This window comes from Adiantum capillus-veneris, chromosome 16 (assembly GCF_014529385.1).
Source record: "Adiantum capillus-veneris isolate H3 chromosome 16, ASM1452938v2, whole genome shotgun sequence".
In the NCBI taxonomy this organism is placed as follows: domain Eukaryota; kingdom Viridiplantae; phylum Streptophyta; class Polypodiopsida; order Polypodiales; family Pteridaceae; genus Adiantum; species Adiantum capillus-veneris.
The window spans coordinates 8,587,589-8,605,479 of record NC_140946.1 but is presented as its reverse complement, the minus strand read 5'-3'; the positions used below and the strand labels follow the sequence as shown (position 1 = coordinate 8,605,479).

The 17,891-nt window shown below is 41.8% G+C and overlaps 2 protein-coding genes across 4 annotated transcripts; both read left to right on the top strand.

Annotated features, from left to right (window-relative positions):
• Positions 1-7,428: 7,428 nt before the first annotated feature.
• Positions 7,429-17,599, top strand: LOC147438522 (uncharacterized). 2 transcript variants are annotated; one of them, XM_086484127.1, is made up of 5 exons: positions 7,429-7,811; positions 7,935-8,054; positions 16,572-17,138; positions 17,232-17,328; positions 17,435-17,599. In XM_086484127.1, exons 2-5 carry the CDS (start codon positions 7,968-7,970, stop codon positions 17,464-17,466), a joined length of 783 nt encoding a protein of 260 aa, XP_086340253.1. In that variant the 5' UTR covers positions 7,429-7,811; positions 7,935-7,967; the 3' UTR covers positions 17,467-17,599. The 2 variants fall into 2 exon arrangements, with proteins under 2 accessions (XP_086340253.1, XP_086340252.1); XM_086484126.1 differs by having other exon boundaries at positions 17,232-17,333.
• On the top strand, positions 13,575-16,531 carry LOC147438523 (uncharacterized). Of its 2 annotated transcripts, XR_015184449.1 has the most exons (3): positions 13,575-14,259; positions 14,343-15,468; positions 15,549-16,531. XR_015184449.1 is itself a non-coding variant. In XM_086484125.1 (2 exons), the coding sequence occupies exons 1-2, from the start codon at positions 13,800-13,802 to the stop codon at positions 15,128-15,130; spliced, it is 1,248 nt and encodes a 415-aa protein (XP_086340251.1). In that variant the 5' UTR covers positions 13,575-13,799; the 3' UTR covers positions 15,131-16,531. The 2 variants fall into 2 exon arrangements, 1 of the variants encoding a protein (XP_086340251.1); XM_086484125.1 differs by having other exon boundaries at positions 14,343-16,531.
• Positions 17,600-17,891: the final 292 nt, after the last annotated feature.

Sequence of the window (17,891 nt, the reverse complement as noted above, 5' to 3'; positions counted from 1 at the left end):
TATTGTTCGGTATAGATCTCATCAATGCAAATAATTTTATGTAGAGCTTGCTAAAGGGCTTGTCTCCTAGAAGCACGAGTCAGCTCATCATTAAAACATAGAGAAGTCTAAGAAGCACAAGTCAACTCATCATCAAAAGACACAGAAGCCTAAGAAACCTCGATTATACTCAATGCATACTAAGATGTACATTGGAGAAATTAATGGTTTATGATGTATCATTGTTAACTTTATTGATTCATGGATATGCAGAAAATACTCTTTCTACAGAAGCATCGAAATGTTACTTGCAAATGCAACTTCAAGGAAATACGTTGTCATTATGGGTAGTCATGCAGCTTGAATTGACTGGGGCAAGGTTCTCTTCAAGTTTACAAGTGCAACCTCAATGATAACACTCACCCATCAACAACATAGATATTTAGTTCATCTTTTAAGTCGGGAAAGCCCATTGAATTCGTTGTATGGTTAAAAGAGCACATTATGGTTTGGCTTCAACTAGCTATTCTCTAGTGGCACGGTGGATTGTCTACTTTTTTCGAATGGTGGTGGAGATTCAGGCTCCGTCCATATGCGAGTGAAGTGCTGTTCTCTTTTTTGGGAGTCTTCATGGCTCAAGATTTGCTTCGGATGAAGAGATCTTATGAGGCAAAAAGAAGCTCTTCCATGGCAACTGAGGTAGAGTGCCTTGTCCTCTCCTGGTTGGATTTGTAGGGTGGATCCCTCATCAGCCAGTTAGATGTTTTGTTTGGGTTTGGGGTCCCTATAAAACCCTGTGATGTATCAAGTCTGTCTCATTTTGATGGTGTGTGCTAGCTTTTGTCATGATTCTTCTGCATGTAATTCTTTTGTCCACCCATGCCTCGTTTTGAGCATGGTGTTCTTGTATGATCCGTCTATTTCAATACTGGCTATCTTACTCTCTCTTTCATAGAGAGCTTTGGGGGGGAAAAAAGAGCACATTATGGTTATATTTGTTGATTAAAATAGCACAATATGTCTTTAATAAAACCAATATAAAGCTTGGATGAGGCAGTTTCAAGGAAGTAAACAAGAGACTCTTATCATTATCTTATATGTTTGATACCTTCTTCTTTTTTAAGTGCTAACAAGTCAGCTTTTATATTCCACCAACAGCATGCATCAAGCCAGGCACCCGAGACCATTGTTTGCCTTGAGATATCGCCAATGGCACTTAGCGCAGTTGAACCCACCACCTTGGTGATGCAAGTCCAACCCTCTTTCATATAAAAAATGTTATTTTTTTCTTAATTCATTGTATGGTTAAAAGAGCACATTATGGTTTGGCTTCAACTAGCTATTCTCTAGTGGCACGGTGGATTGTCTACTCTTTTCGAATGGTGGTGGAGACTCGTGCTCCGCCCATATGCGAGTGAAGTGCTGCTCTCTTTTTTGGGAGTCTTCATGGCTCAGGATTGGCTTCGGATGAAGAGGTCTTATGAGGCAAAAAGAAACTCTTCCATGGCAACTGAGGTAGAGTGCCTTGTCCTCTCATGGTTGGATTTGTAGGGTGGCTCCCTCATCAGCCAGTTAGATGTTTTGTTTGGGTTTGGGGTCGCTATAAAACCCTGTGATGTATCAAGTCTGTCTCATTTTGATGGTGTGTGTCAGCTTTTGTCATGATTCTTCTGCATGTAATTCTTTTGTCCACCCATGCCTCGTTTTGAGCATGGTGTTCTTGTATGATCCGCCTATTTCAATATTGGCTATCTTACTCTCTCTTTCAGGGAGAGCTTTGAAAAAAAAAAGAGCACATTATGGTTATATTTGTTGATTAAAATAGCACAATATGTCTTTAATAAAACCAATATAAAGCTTGGATGAGGCAGTTTCAAGGAAGTAAACAAGAGACATTTATCATTTTCTTATATGTTTAATACCTTCTTCTTTTTTAAGTGCTAACAAGTCAGCTTTTTAATTCCACCAACACCATGCATCAGGCCGGGCACCCGAGACCATTGTTTGCCTTGAGATACAGCCAATGGCACTTAGCGCGGTTGAACCCACCACCTTGGTGATGCAAGTCCAACCCTCTTTCAACTAAATTAGCCCCCTTGGGAGATATGTTTAATACTTAAGTGAATGCATATCCAGACCATGAGATTTTATGGTTGATGATGTTGCTAGGTCCAAGGAGCTATTCATCAAAAATTTCACAAAAAAGTAGGAGAATTCAATTGGCAATGATAAACCACATGTCCTTTGGGAAGCACAGTTGCGATTGGACATTGCTTGCATCAATCAACTTTGTCAACTTATGTAGAGAAAATTAGTCTTGATTCTTCTAAGCACAATGTAAACAATGTACATCTCTCTCTCTCTCTCTCTCTCTCTCTCTCTCTCTCTCTCTCTCTCTCTCCACACAGTCATGCCACTACCCTATATTCCCTAGACATCCTCTCATTGGCCAAAATTTGCATCATGCCTCCTCCATGCATGATCATTGTCATTTTGTGACACCAACCACACGATGCGACCTACATACACTGGTACACACAGGCATTGATCCATCAGAGCACTAATTAGTTTTATACAACTCTGCTTTCTAGATGGCAATTCGGCACCAACAATGCTCTTTGAAGGAGGTGGGGGCCAAAGAGAGGGAGGGAGGGAGAGAGTCCAAAACCCAAACATACCGCCGTCGCATGCCCACCCCTAGCTAATGTAATCAACATCTGACCAAACCCTACATTGTAGGCAAATATTGCTGTAATGGAACCAAATTCTAACTATATGTCTATTGCTAGCTGCTGTGAATAAGTAAACTATAGGGTCAAAAAGTTAGCAAAAATGTCAAATTTCACCAAGCCCTTGTAAACCTTGATATGGCTACTTTATAGAAAATTCTACTGTGAAATATTTCGGTCCTTGAAATTTATGAACACTTGGAGTTTACCTCTCCCAGGTCACATCAGTAGCTCAAGTGGGTAGAGCACTGATGGAATAAAAATCAAAACCATGTGCCTAAAATGGAAGCTTTTGGTGGAAATTAGACTCTTTGTGAGTATAATCAACACCAAGATTCTACATTTTGATTGACCATTAAAAAAAAAATTGACTTCTAGATTAGCAAGGGACCAACAAGTTAGAGTTTAAAATCATTATATAATTCAAATCGTGAAGTAGACAAGTGTGCAAAGCACTCTATCACAAGTAGATGTCAAATGCTTTGCACTGCTGCAATGTCTCTTCAAATCTCTCTTGATCCCCTTTAGGTGATTCCAAGGGCACTTCTCAAGGAAAAGACTTTAAACAAATTATATAAAGGTAGGCGCTTCCTTCTCTATTGACTGTTTCTTTGTTAAAGTGAAAGGTTGTCTACGGAAATTCTAGAGTCCATTGATGGGAGAATGGCAAACCATGCACATGAATGAATACTTTTTGGAGCACTCATGATTGCATGGTAATTAAGGCATCGCTAGAAACGATTTGTTGTGAGGGTCTTTCTGGATGCAACCCCAAACAACTCCATTCAAGTACGTTGAATTACATACGTGACATTGTAAAGCTCATGATCGAGCTTCATGTGAATGGTTTACCTCTGTCTAAGCTAATGCTTTTCGCATAGACGTGCCAAGGCAATGAGCAACGACAATAACAACAATTTTGCATCCTTCAAGTCCATACGCAACTTCTGATTCTATGAGCATAAAGTAGGCACTGACCAAGTAATGGAGTATAATCCCAAATCCATGTATTAGGAAAACTTTGGATTTCCAAAGGGAACCTGCAAGTATGTTGACTTTCGCTCTCTTCTTCAAAATGAGTGCACGATACATTTTTTATAAATGAAATCAAAACTTGTCGGACCTTTTAAAAATTAAAATGTACTCTTTGAGATCTTTCTATTAATATGTAACATAGCATACCATGAGATTTTTCATATTTTAAAAGATTCTATTTTTCAATGTGACAACTTCGTCTTAGAAATAACATCTCCTTTTAAATCACCTGTTTATTTTAGACACCATAAATCTTAGAAGTCACCTTTACATTTGTCTGGGTTTATGAGTTTAAGACTAAGATGAAGCCTTTATGGACTTCACAGAGCTGCCCACCTTAGACAAGAGAAAAATAATCGAACATTCTAATAAGAGTAGGCCCGGCCATTTTTGTTTCAGGTGCCCATTAAAGGGAATCTCAGTGAATTCTTTTATGGCTCTAAGGGGAAAAAAAGGGGAAACGTGGCACGTGGAGGGGGGAGAGAGACTTATGCCACGTGATCGCTAAGGCAGAGAGAGAGAGAGAGAGAGAGAGAGAGAGAGAGAGAGAGAGAATTTTTGTTATGGAAAAGAAAATTCAGTTTTCCAAACATACAAAATTCCTTCGTCGAATTTGCCAAGAGGGAATTTTGGAAGATTAGGTTTATTTTTTTGGCAGAATTTCTCCTTTTCGCCTTGCTCTTTTCTCAGGCGGTAGAAGATGGTGTTGCTATGCTCTGTGTACGTGGAGAGAGAGAGAGAGAGAGAGAGAGAGAGAGAGAGAGAGAGAGAGAGCAGGTGGACAACAGGCAGATATTTTTCTCTCTCTCAAAATATAAAAAGCAATGATAAGACTACCTAACACTATACGAGTGGAGTTCATCTGTAATTAGGTGATGATCGGCAATTCTGCATCGGTTATGGAGTGGGGCTTGCAGGTGATGTATTGCCAATGCAGACAATGCTGTGATGAGTGGAGCTTGGAAGATTGCATGCTTGTTCTGTGTGTTGTACAGTCCAGCCCAACGCACAGCAACACTCGGAGCTCATGAGGGTTGCATTCGATAGCTACAGGGTAGAGCACATCGTACTGCTAAGCTTGGTAGAGGAACGAACATGCTCTATGGTCTGAGAGTGCCGCCAGATAGTGCCATAAGAGGGCTAGGCATTGAGCGATGGCTCCACCTGGTAACAACATATGGGATGATTAATGTGGCTGGAGCAGCAGGCTCTTCACAGCAGCGAGACCAGGGCAGGTGTTCACGCATGCACACAACCGAGGGGACAAGGATAGGGCGCAGAGAGAGAGAGAGAGAGAGAGAGAGAGAGAGAGAGAGAGAGAGAGAGAGAGAGAGAGAGAGAGAGATGCCTTTGTAAGCTCATCACGGCAGCGAGGCTAGGGCAGGCGAGGGTGGGGCATGGGTGCACTTGATCCAGGAAAGAGAGAGGAGAGATGCATGTCTGTCGAGGCGACGAAGGATCAGACATAGAGGAAGATTTTTTCTTGGTATAGCCTAGCTGGGAATTGTGGATCCCTTAGTGTGTTTGGCAGCGAGAGATGGAGAGAGAAGGCTCTGCAAGGCGAGACGCAGTTGAAGTCGACTTCTACCCATCAAAGAGAGCTGGTCGAGCACGGTGAGTGTACAATGCAAGCTAGCGTGCCTACGTGGAGGTAGCGATGGTGAGGGAGCGGCGATCTGCAAGGAGGATGATGGTGACAACACGCAACTTTTATTTCGAAATTCTTAGATTTTGGAAAATAAACTAATTCATTTGCACGAATCTAGACCGAGTAGGAGGTAGTATGTGGTCCCATTGTGCTTAAAGTATTAACAAGGCTAAGTGTGAAGTTGAAAATATTGGGGTCACACGATGGTTGGGAGAAAGGAAAGTCTCTCCTAAAAGTAGAATGTGAAGGCTGCGCAGCTAGAAACAAGGGAAAAGGAAGATGAAGAAATAGATTGTGAAGCTAAAAGCTAGAAAAGGGTAAACTCAAACTCAAATTTTCATTGGTTATTCAAAGAGCTAGCTTCTTAATACACAAGAAAAAGATAATATTAAGCGTATTGTGATTTCCAAAGGCCCTGTCTCCTAAGTCCCCTTAAATTTTGCTAAAAGATGCAAGATTAATCATTTGTGATATTTAATTAATATCGGTACTCTCACTAAAGTTCAGTGGGACTCAACTCTAAAGCTCAAATTTTCCTAATATTCTACATGAGAAAGACTTAATTTGAGATTAGAGTTGGGCTTGAAGGAGTCTTAGCTCTCTCTTGAGTATAATACTACCTTGTTGATAGAAAACCTAGAAATAGGGCTCATGGTTGATGATGCTATGAAGCTTATTAAAGGGTCAATTTAGGATTTTTCCAAGTGATTAGTAATTGTAAATCTTTTATAAACATAATGAAAATTTCAAAGATAATGAAAGAAAATCTACTCTAATCGGTTGTTTTATTCTAAGTTCCTAAATTGTGCTTTATAAAAAGGGAATTTATATTTTAAGAGAATGAATTTTGAATACTCCTACTTGAACTCACACGGTAGCACCCCTTGAAGGAAGAATGTTAGTGCCAACCACTATTCGGCAAAAATGTGTCTCAGCCTAATATCGTGCCGGTTGAGGGCAAGGGGAAAAGGAGAAATTCCACCGCACAACAGAGAAAAATAATGTTAAAACTTGAGAAAATAACTTATTTTTTAAACATTTCGTCTTCTAAAATTCAAGAAAGGGAATTTTATATGTTTGGAAAAATGGTTTTTCCGGAACGTTGGTGCCAACTACATGCATGATGTCATCATGAATCTCCATATGCGAAATGCTTGTTTGCCAATTACTACATTTGTTAGGGCGAGAGACTATGGTTAAAAGAAGACATGGTATACTCCATTCCATGCATGCGTTAGTGTGGTTGGTGTAAAATGTTTGTACAATTTAAGGAAAGAGCCAAACAATAGATATGCCCCGATGGATCATGCACAATGTCATGCTGTGCCTTCCTCAACTTTTTCACATACTAAATTCATGAACTTTTGACCTTAGGCCCTCATTTCATTTTGAAAGCAAAGATGAAAAAGAGAAGCTTTAGGTAACATGGGCTGTGCATGGACTTGTGGCACCCTTTTCCCAAGGGGGGGGGGGGGGGCGCGTGTGTGATATGAGTGCATTGTCAAGATTCGAACGCATAGAAATTGGTGGGCATGGGACGTGAAGAAAGTACAAGAGAGGGATGTCTCATGTGGGCCACTTAAGTATATGCTAGGAAAAGTGGTGGTGGTGCTTGTGCACATGGAAGGTGCCAAGTATCCGCCCACCAAACGAAAAGGAAAATGATAATGCGTCACTCAAGCTTGGTTTGGACAAGGCAGCGGAAGGCCAAAGAATTTTTCTTATGCCACACGTCCAAATCCTAAGCTTGTGTCCTCCTATCATATCCCCCCCGCCCCCCCCCCCCCCCCCCAAAAAACCCAAAAACAAAACACCATTTGAACCCATCCTTACAATCACGTGTGTATGTTGAGAGAGAGAGAGAGAGAGAGAGAGAGAGAGAGAGAGGTTACACAACAAACTGACGCTTGCACATCGAATGACTAGGTGGCCTTTACATACAGGTAGTCCCCCATTATTAACACGCTAAAAAAGAGACTCTTGTTTCAGCTGGGCATTCATCTAATTGTAACGCCCATGATTCGAATGGTCTAAGCATTGGTTTCCTTATTGGGAAGGGACTGGGGACTTTGAGTAGGTTTGGCTGTCACTCTTTTTGTGCATCCAATAAACGGAGATTGCTTGATGTCCATGTTACAAAAGGGAATGCCATGTTTTGGTTGCATAGTATGTAAGCTGCTTTGGTGTGCTAGGAGAAATCCATACCCCCCCCTTTGCGTCTGCCCTACCTCTCCATCTCCTTCCTTATGTGCTTTACTATGCCATGCAAGTTATAGTTGAATAGGATGCTTATGCAGAGTGAGATCTAGTGCCTCCAAAGGTAGATATATATAGTAGAGGACCTATTGATCTCATAAGACCTGCCAAAGGAATGCATGCTTGCCTCTATAGTCACTATTGACAAACTCCTTTTCGATCAGGTGAAAATTCTAGTGCTCACACACACATTTTTTTTATATGGTGACTGATTTTGAAATCTATATGCAACCACAAGTAGTATCCATTGGTGACATAGTCTTTCCTATGAGTGACTGTAATGGCAGATTTAGGGGGTAGTTGGACCACCCTCTAACTGAATGGTACCCTACATGTTGGATGTGCATAGAATGGGAGAACTTGTAAACAAAGAGGATCTATCACACGCTCTTTTTTCGGCTATTTTGGTACATGTTCTTAACCCTTGTCTCTTTTTGTGTGTGTGTGTGTGTGTGTGTGTGTGTGTGTGTGGAAGGGCTTCCCAACAAACTCTCTCTATTCACTTGTGAAATCGTATTAGGACTCCATGTCAAAGTAGTTCGCTATCCTCGTCTATAAGTGACATGGGGTAAAAGTCGAGGGGTCAATGGCGGGCCATTGATCGGCAGGGTGCGAAGAGTTTGGGGCGTCGGATGTCCGCAACAAGGGTGGGGCGTGACTTTTATACACATGAGCTCGCCTACTACTCAGTGATACACGCTAGCTCAGATGGTGAGGGTTGGGCAACCGTAAGAGGGATGTCCAAGGTTCGAAGGGCACGCACGACGGAGGGGAAACCCTAATTTCTTGCAAGACCCAATGGCGGATCAAATTTCCACCGTTGATCCCTTCACTTTGCCCGCGTCACATAGCGGCGGCGGTGGTTTTCTATGGATTACTTAGATTCTTCTCATGGGCCTCTCTTCACATCTATCATAAGTACATTTGCAAGAATGCCACAAGTAGACTGTAGCAAGTAGTAACCCTTGATCTCTGTAGTGTATATCACAAATGACATACTAGTAGTGCCAATTGGAAACCCCAGCCCCCCAAAAAAATAGATAGTCGTATGCAGTGGCACTGGCCAGGCTCATACTCCCACATTGTCACACACTCAACAACGTGCTGCTTTTGCTCTTTTTCATGGGTATGACAGGCTCTTTGTTCTCTTTTGAAAAAGACAAGCGTGTGAGTTGTCCACTAGCAGTGGGCAACTAAAAGTGTGTATGCAACCCTCTCTCGCTTTTCCAAAAGCATTCTCTCCCTCCTGGCAAAAGGCCGAGGAACTCCCATTTCTAACTGCTCGGATAGTGACATATCCCGGAATGCCGTATTCTCAATGCACATAAACTATACGTCCTTTTCGCAATTGGCTTCAAAATGCGTGCATATATGCTCGTACCCTCCACTTTGGTTTTTTTTTTTTTCTTTGGGTGGGCACTGGCCACTGGGGTTGTGTCTATCGAGTAGTGGATATATACCCTAAGCGAAAGATGTGTACAAGTCTGCTCTTTTTCAAATTCACGTTGCTGACAGACTGGCTTTCATGGAATCAATCTCCCTTTTAAAGCCATCCCACCTCTTTCTCTCTCTCTCTCTCTCTCTCTCTCTAACGCGGGGTCCAAGCTTGTGGCACTCCCTCCAATTCTTACACAGATTTGTAGCAGTACTTTTACCCGATTCCAAGCAGGACTGAGGAAACCTCCATATTTGTCAGAGTTCAACAAAATTATGCTCTCGCTTCCGAGAGAGCCTGGAGATTCTAGAGGCAATGAGAGAGTATGTGTATGTGTGGGCCCGGTCCCCATAAGTAGGGCGGGGGCGGGGGATTGTTTGCCCAGCTGAAGCCTAGCGGCATCGGGCCACCCCATTCCAGTAGGCCTAGCTGGCCTACGTACCACATAGAACGCCCGAGTCCCCTCGTTTCAATTGCCACAGACTCACATAACAGCAGCCTGAATCCTGATGCTTTCAGCGAGGTAGGGAACCGTCCCTGATGTCGGGTGTGGCAAAAGAAGTGAAAAAAAAGGGAGCACGCTTCAAACGCCCATCGATTTCTCCAAAAACATGTACAAACCGAATCATTGACACCATGTGCTAAATGAATCATTAAGGCCATGTGTGTTTCGATCCTACATTCTCTATCACTACTGTTAGTGTCTACAAAGACCTTTTATTGCATCTGGTTCAATTAGGTCTCCCCAATCTCACAAAAATAAAAACTCTTTCAAAACATATTAAGTGCATAACTAAAGGGTGAATGAAAAGATAAATGAAGGTGGAAAGTCAAAATACTATTGAAGGTGGAAAGTTAAAAGACAAAGGAAGATGGAAAATCAAAAGATCTTTTGTGTCTATATAAATAGGTGTTTCTCTGCTTTTTTTTTTTAACGTTTTTTTCTCTTCTCTCTCTTTCTCTCTTTCTCTCTCTCGCGTTCGTGCACACGCGCGCGCAATGTTGTATTCATTTTTCTTTGGTAATATTGTTGCAAATCTATATGCTTTGTCATTGCTTGTCGTTATGTGCTATAGATTAACGCATCATTTTTTTTGTTTTTGAAAGGAATCTTTGAACTAGGAGCACCTTAAAATTTTTTTGAAGCCATTAAAAATACCTTTTAATTTATCAATGCTAACCTAAACTTTCAAGCAAGTGTCACATTTTTACTAGATATTTTTTTGGCCAAGCCTTGCGCAATACACGTACCTACATTCGTCACTTGTAGTTTCTCTATCGATTCACCACTAGACAAAGAAATAGCTTTTCGCCCAATCTTAGGGTTTTGGCTAGTCACCATGCTATTCCCTATTTAAGACTATCTAGGTGCCACCCCAAGATTTATATAAACATGTTCATATTGAGGCCATGTTTGAGTTTTTTTCTCAGAATTTTGTAAAAGATCAATACAAAACTCAAGGGTTCACCATACCTTAATGAAATCGTGCATAATTTCAAAATCTTTCAAATATGTATGCCTTGTATTTAGTAGGATTCTCGTAAGAGATTCAAGGCTTCCACTACCAAAAAAAAACTAAAATCTTTGTATAATTTATAGAAAGTTGATTTATCATTGTATAGTAGATCACTTTCTCAATCTCAAAGAAACGACTTTTACAAAACATAGAGGAACGTGTCAAAGGGCAGCAAAGGTATGGTGAGACACTACAAGAGGCTATTCATATTAGCAATGCTCACACAGCGACGCTCAAAAAAAAAAATCTCGGCGTCGCTATGAGCGTCACAAATTTACAAGTAAAATTGCGACGCTCATAGCGACGTCGGCTGGGTTAAAAAAATAACAGAGAGCGCCCAAAAACTCAGATCTCATATCTGAGTTTTTCGGCGCCCTCAAGCAAGGAGCAGGTAACGCTCTCCCTCTCTCTCTCTCTCTCTCTCTCTCTCTCTCTCTCTTCTCCACACACACACACACACACACACGAGGAGAGGAAGGAGAGCCAAGTATGCTCCTTCCCTCTCCTCACTCTCATGTTCCCTTCCCCTCTTTCTCTCTCCCTCTCTCTCTCTCTCTCTCTCACACACACACACATAGTGTTTTTGAGAGAGAGAGAGAGAGAGAGAGAAAGAGAGTACAAACATAAACAAAAACGCTCACAGACATACATAAACAAAGAATGCACACACACATTGAGAGAGGAAAAGAGAGAGAGAGTATGCATAAACAAAAAACGCACACATTGAGAGAGGAAAAGAGAGAGAGAACATGCATAAACAAAAAACGCACACATTGAGAGAGGAAAAGAGAGAGAAAACATGCATAAACAAAAAAACGCACACACATTGAGAGAGAAAGAGAGAGAAACTAATTTAACGTCGTAGGAAACTAATTAAAATTAAAAGACCTAAATATCTAGCCGACGAGGAGTTGAACTCAAGACCTATTATTCAAGAGGGAAATGGCATAACCAATCTATCATACTTGGCATGGGTGATAGAAAGGTTATACCATTTATCTCTTTTTATTGGCACACACATCCACACACGCGCACACACACAAGAAGAAGAGAGTTATAACGTCGTAGGAAACTATCCTAAAAGACGTTAAAGATTAGGTTAGATGTAGACTTACGTTAAATTAGATTTAGGTTTATTTAAGTTAAATTAGATTAGATTTAGGTTTATTTTTAATTAGATTTACGTTTATTTATGCTAGATTTAGATTTACGTTATATTAGATTAGATTTAGGTCTCCATAGACTGCGATGCCTGCATGAAGCGGGTGAAGAAAGCCCTCAATGGAATATAGGGTATTGCTGCCTTCACTCATGGTGGGCTCCGTTGATCCAAAAGTACTGGTGAAATGTCTTCAGAAGATAGGGAAGAAGGTGGATCTTTAGGGCGGCAAGAGTCACTACATCCCGACAATGACCATCTAGACAACCTCTAGTCATTCAACAACAACTTCAAAGTTAGTAACAAGAGCAAGAACGGTCCAAAGGGCCAATTGCTGTCGTCAGATGTGGATGGAGATGAGGTAGCGTCACCGCCGGAAGTTAACTCTCACATCTTTAGTGATGAGAATGCCAACTCTTGCCGAGTTATGTGAAAAATTATGTGTTAAATCAGTTTTAAGGTTCTTATAATCCCTGTTAGTTTAGTTCTTTGTTTTTAATATAACATAATTTACGTTAGATTTAGATTTATGTTATATTAGATTAGACTTAGGTTTATTTAGGTTTACCCACACACACACACACACACATACACACAAGAAGAAGAGAGTTTTAACGTCGTAGGAAACTATCCCAAAAGACGTTAAAGATTAAGTTAGATGTAGACTTACGTTAAATTAGATTTAGGTTTATTTTTAGTTAGATTTACGTTTATTTAGATTTACGCTTATTTACGTTAGATCGAGTCTACGCAAGAATTACTTACGGTTTAGGGTTTAGAGTTAGACGAACAATGAAAAGATCTACTGTGAAAAGATGTTAAGATGCTGTGAAGTGCTACAGCTAGAGAAGAGGCAAAGGGGTTTTGTCCACTACATGCAGTATCATGTAGACGTGGGTCTGTAGATTTCTTGTACCCACAAATATAGGTATTGACCAATAAAGACGAGATTATAACCCGGTGGTTCTGATCTCCGTGCACCTCTAGACCGAGGTGTGTGGTGATTGGACATGACTAGAGAATGTGAGGTAGAGAGAGAGAGAGAGAGAGAGAGAGAGAGAGAGAGAGAGAGAGAGAGAGAGAGAGATAAGACGAAGAATGCCAATAGAATATTAAATTTGTTATCCAGGTTATAAGATTTTTATCCTCATTATGAGTAGTGACGAGGATGTGGGACCGTCCAACCGAAACACCTATCTCTCAACGAGGGTCTTATGTCCTTGTAATCAATGCAAGCATGCTGTGCGACGGACAAGACGTGTTTCTTTGCAGCACATTCGCGAATTTGGCGAGTTCGATCCATCTATTATAGATCGAGTTGTTGCCAATTATAACTCGTCGGACTCTGACGCTGGCCAACAAGCAGCAATCTTGCAACCCAATAGACGTGTTCGCAGGCGCTTTGGTCAAGCAGCATATGTGAGGCAACAAGATGTAGCCTCTGACAGCTCGGGGGATGATCATACAGAGCACATTCCCAACGAGGCAATGTTTGAGCCCGAGATTGATGAAATGATCGAGACGATCATGGATTCAGAAAGGCTTATCTATGATGATATGAAAAGTGAAGCCGATACGCCATTGTATAATGGAGCACGTATGTCTAGATTGAAAGCACTCCTGGTTCTTCTCAACATGCAGGCAAAGTTTGGATGGAGTGACACTAGCGTCACAGCGCTTTTCAGGTGATCTATTACAATTAGTTTACTTTAATAAAACTCTAAATGTATAACGATCTGATAGATTTTTACACGACTGTATCGTATTTTTATGTTGTGTAGATTGCTTAAAGAGCACATACTACCAGTTGACAATGTGATGCCAGATTCCCGAGATGAAGCAAGAAAGATTTTGCGAAACTTGGGGATGGATTACAATTCTATCCACACTTGTCCTAATGACTGCATTCTTTTCAGAGGGGAATACATAGACATGGAGAAGTGTCCGAAATGTGATTCCGAAAGATATCGAGTAGATCTCCACGGGACAAAAATTCCACAAAAGGTTTTCCTCTGCTTCCTCGTATCAAGCATTTCTTCGAATGTCCGCCCTAGCATCATGGCATGAGGAGAATAAATCTTCGGATGGTGTGCTACGTATTCCTGCAGATTGCGCAGCCTGGAAACATATAGATGGAACATGGTCGGATTTTGCCAGGGAAGCTCGAAATTTGCGCTTAGGCCTGGCTATGGATGGCGTAAATCCATTTGGTCAAAGATCAACATCTTACAGTGTATGGCCCGTTGTCATCGTCAACTACAACATTCCCCCGTGGTTGACTACGAAGAAGGGGCACCTATGGCTAAGCTTGATTGTGCCAGGGCGATATAAAGTGGAGAATATGGATGTGTATCTTCGTCCACTATTGGAAGAGCTACAAAAATTGTGGATTGGCATAGAGGTGGTGGATATGAGCCGACACACAGGACGACGGAATGCTTTGATCAGAGGCATTATAATGTGGACCATGCATGACTATCCCGGGCTAACAGAATGCTCAGGTGATCTATTGACACTCCTCACTCAGACACTGTAAATCTTGTTTTTTCCCATAGTTGATCTATTATCATGTGTATACATGCAGGGCTTCAAACAAGCGGATACAGAGCATGTGTCACATGTGGACCTAGACTGAATGCACGTAGGGTGCCCTCACTGAAGAAGCAAATCTACGAAGGTCATCAAGCGTATCTTCCAGAGAATCATGTGTTACGCGATGGCTTTTTGGGAAGAGAGCCACCAAGGATGTCTGCACAAGCATGGTTAGAGCAGAAGGAGATGTGCGATGACGGATTGCCTCCAGGGATGAAGAGACTATCTCTATGGTACGAGTTACCATACTGGCCCCGACTCATGATCAATCACTTGCTCGATCCAATGCACGTATTCAAGAATGTGGGTAATCTACTATGGGACTTTAATATCATTGTTGCACATACTTTACAGTTTATTTTACCGGTTGCCATTGAGGGATGTTTGTCTCTCGACATCCGTAACACAATCTACAAACTTGCAAAGCTGGTGCAATGGATCTCACAAAAGGAGATCAACGTAGACTCCATACCATTCGCCAAACTAAATGCTGCGGAGCTTGTGTGCATGTTTGAGAAACATTTTCCTACTACCATGCTAACCATTCAGGTGCATCTTCTTGTTCACATAGTTGATGAGGTGGAAATAGCTGGCACAGTTCATTCCAGATGGATGTTCTTCTTAGAACGTTTCATGAAAACGCTTAAGGGATATGTGCGTCAAAAGGCACGTCAGGAGGGTAGCATGGCAGAAGGTTGGTTGGTATCAGAGTCCCTAGTGTACATTGGAGAGTGGCTAGACGGATTTGATAAAGCCCGGGACACGCTATGGGAACCATAGATGATGAGCGCATATCTGGGATTGTCATGTGCAATCTCGGTGTTGAGAAGAAGATGACAGAAGATCTAGAGGCTAAAATCAACCGATTTTGCATGCTTCACAATCCAGTGATGCAAAAGTGGATTTCACAATATGAGGATGCAAAGCAAGAGCGACAAAGGGCACGAATCGAGTGGAGACGGGGAAGACGACCACCGATGCACTATCCGACGGTTCTGGAGAGCCTACCAACATTCATGAGCTTAAGATGGTTGCACAACCAATTGAAAAGCGCACAACAATGCTGTGACGAAGTGACTGAGGAAGAGTGGGAGTACTCTCGGGGTTTCGCGACCAAGGTAAGTTTGCAATGTACGACTAGCTAGTGACTATATTTCTAAACGTTTGAACGGCCACTCATAATCTTTGTTCGTTGTAGTATAATTCATACACAGCAGCATGGTGTAAAGGTCGACATTTTAGGGTGGAACGGATCGACAAAAAGCGTTTTACTCAAGATTGTGGAATCATGGCAAAATTTGAACAGTCTAGTCGACGACGTTCCTCTAATGCAGATCCTGTGGTGGCGGAACTCACTTACTTCGGCACGCTGCAAGAGATTTTGAGGATCGATTACAAAGGATTTTTTGTCGACTTGTTCGACGTGCAATGGTTCAAGATAATCATGGAGGGTCGCAACGCTACTGTGCGTAGAGGAGAGTCTGGCTTTCTTGAGGTGGATTCTACTAAGAAATGGACTGACCTAAGAGACACTTTCGTACTACCCGAGCATTGTGAACAAGTAAGTATGTAAATAGTTAACATCCCCCTTTTACAAGTTATGTGCTTGAAAGCTCTCATGTAAGTTATGTGGCTCTGGTAGGTAATATTTCATCCTACAAAGTCTACATCAAACTGGTGGTACGTCATAGAGGTAGCCCCTCGTAGTGCAAGGACGTATGAAGGCTACCATGTGCCAATCACAACGGCATCAATGGAGGAGATCAGAGAAGATGCTCAATCAGAAGCCACTGCGGTGGTGCCAGGCGAGCATCAAGATGCTACTACTCTATATGGGGTGTATGCAGAGGAGCTACAAAATGAAACAGAGGATATGTGTTTAAACGGAGAGCTCTATATAGATATAGGAAGTTATGCTAAGCTATGCGAGGATGAGAGAGAGATCTCTTAAAGCCACAACTATTGTATTTGAACAATTTTGCTCCGTGTTGTAAAAGCTCTGGCTCTCTAAGTACCTTCCATGGTGTATAACGCTCTTTTCTACTCGCGCTCACATCTTTTGATTGAAAATTCTGAGTTTTCGACTTGCCTCTTCTATCACTCAATTCATTGCGTCATTGTATTTATATGCGTCATTACGTCATTGTATTTAATGGTCTTTGCGTCATTGTCTACTCTATTCATTCAATATTAAGTTTAAATATTCGTGTGTTTAATGCAGGTATGGATGATGAGGAGTTTCTTTCTTCTTTGTCACCGCAGCAGAGACAGTGGTACGTGGAGCGTCATCGCTCTGGCGCATCATCGCGCGTTCCTACTCCATCCGCATCTCCCTCTCTTTCGGAGCATTCGGCGCGCTCCGAAGCTTCGGCGTCGACGAGACGAGCTTCACACTCATTTAGACACCGGCGCTCTAGTGGTGGTGGTGGCGGTGGCGGTGGTCTTTGAATGGAGTGAAGTACCAAGTGATTTAAAAAACAGAGTCATCAGCATACTTCATGATGAGTTTCCCGTTCCAACACGGGATCAACGCTTCAATGAAGACCCGATGAAGATTCGAATGCGCGAATACTGCAAACACAAGCGTTCCAAAGTGCAAAAAGCAATCAAGCATGGGTGGAACAGGCCAGATTGGCTGGCCAAAGAAGATTGGAAGAATGCGAAGAAAGCAGCGCACGAGAATCCCGACAAGTGGAAGCAACAAAAGGATGCAGCCAGAGCGCGAGTAGAGGCAAGGAGCTCGCACCACTTGGGGAGCGGTGGATGGGCATCATTTGAGGCCGATTTTGTAAGTGTTTTCGCATTGCTCTTTATGTTCGATAGTTTAGGGTTTATGAGTTTTTTAATTCTAACATAATGAAATCTTTGTATGTTTTGACAGTGGTCGATGACAGGACGTGATCCCACACCGTACGAGCGCGAGTACGCAGGCAGGAAGGGCTTAAACGCCCTGATGGACATTCTCAGTTCTCGCGGCGGTATGGTTAGTATTAGGATTTACTCTTTTCTATTTTTTGTATTGTTTTATAAATGTCGTTATATGTTTATACTTACTGAAAGCTGTCTTATTGTCTTTTTTTGCAGAATCCGACAGATACGCCGCTTGGACGCGATGAGACGTTTGATTAGACGACGTCAGTTTAGCCGTAGCTAGATAGCATTAGTTTAGGGTTTCTCATAGCTTATGTATCATGAGACGGATTTTATACGTCTTTTTGAACCATGTATATTATTACATTTGTCACCGCAGTTCATTTTGCCAATCAATTCTTTATGCTTATGATGTTGTACAATTGTCATTATTACATTTGCCAATCAATTCATTTTGCCTATGATGTGTACAATTGTCAATTTTACGCTTGTCAATTTTGCAAACAATGTGTCTTGTGGGTGACTATTTTGGGTCTATTATCTACCCTTGCACTTTTTTTAAAAAGTGAATCAAGTACAATATGCTTGATGGGTGGCAGGGCATTCAATGCCCTGTCACCAAAAAAAAATTCTCTCGGGCGTCGCTATTTATGGCTCTGGAGCGTCGCTA

Bases quoted from the DNA above. Each gene is read 5' to 3' on its own strand.
- LOC147438522 (XM_086484126.1), top strand. From the start codon at position 7,968: ATGGTACCCTACATGTTGGATGTGCATAGAATGGGAGAACTTGTAAAC. The intron at 8,055-16,571 runs GTACATGTTCTT...TGTTTAATGCAG, and splicing joins CTCTTTTTTCGGCTATTTTG to GTATGGATGATGAGGAGTTT. The intron at 17,334-17,434 runs GTTAGTATTAGG...CTTTTTTTGCAG, and splicing joins TCAGTTCTCGCGGCGGTATG to AATCCGACAGATACGCCGCT.
- LOC147438523 (XM_086484125.1), top strand. From the start codon at position 13,800: ATGTCCGCCCTAGCATCATGGCATGAGGAGAATAAATCTTCGGATGGT. The intron at 14,260-14,342 runs GTGATCTATTGA...GTATACATGCAG, and splicing joins CGGGCTAACAGAATGCTCAG to GGCTTCAAACAAGCGGATAC.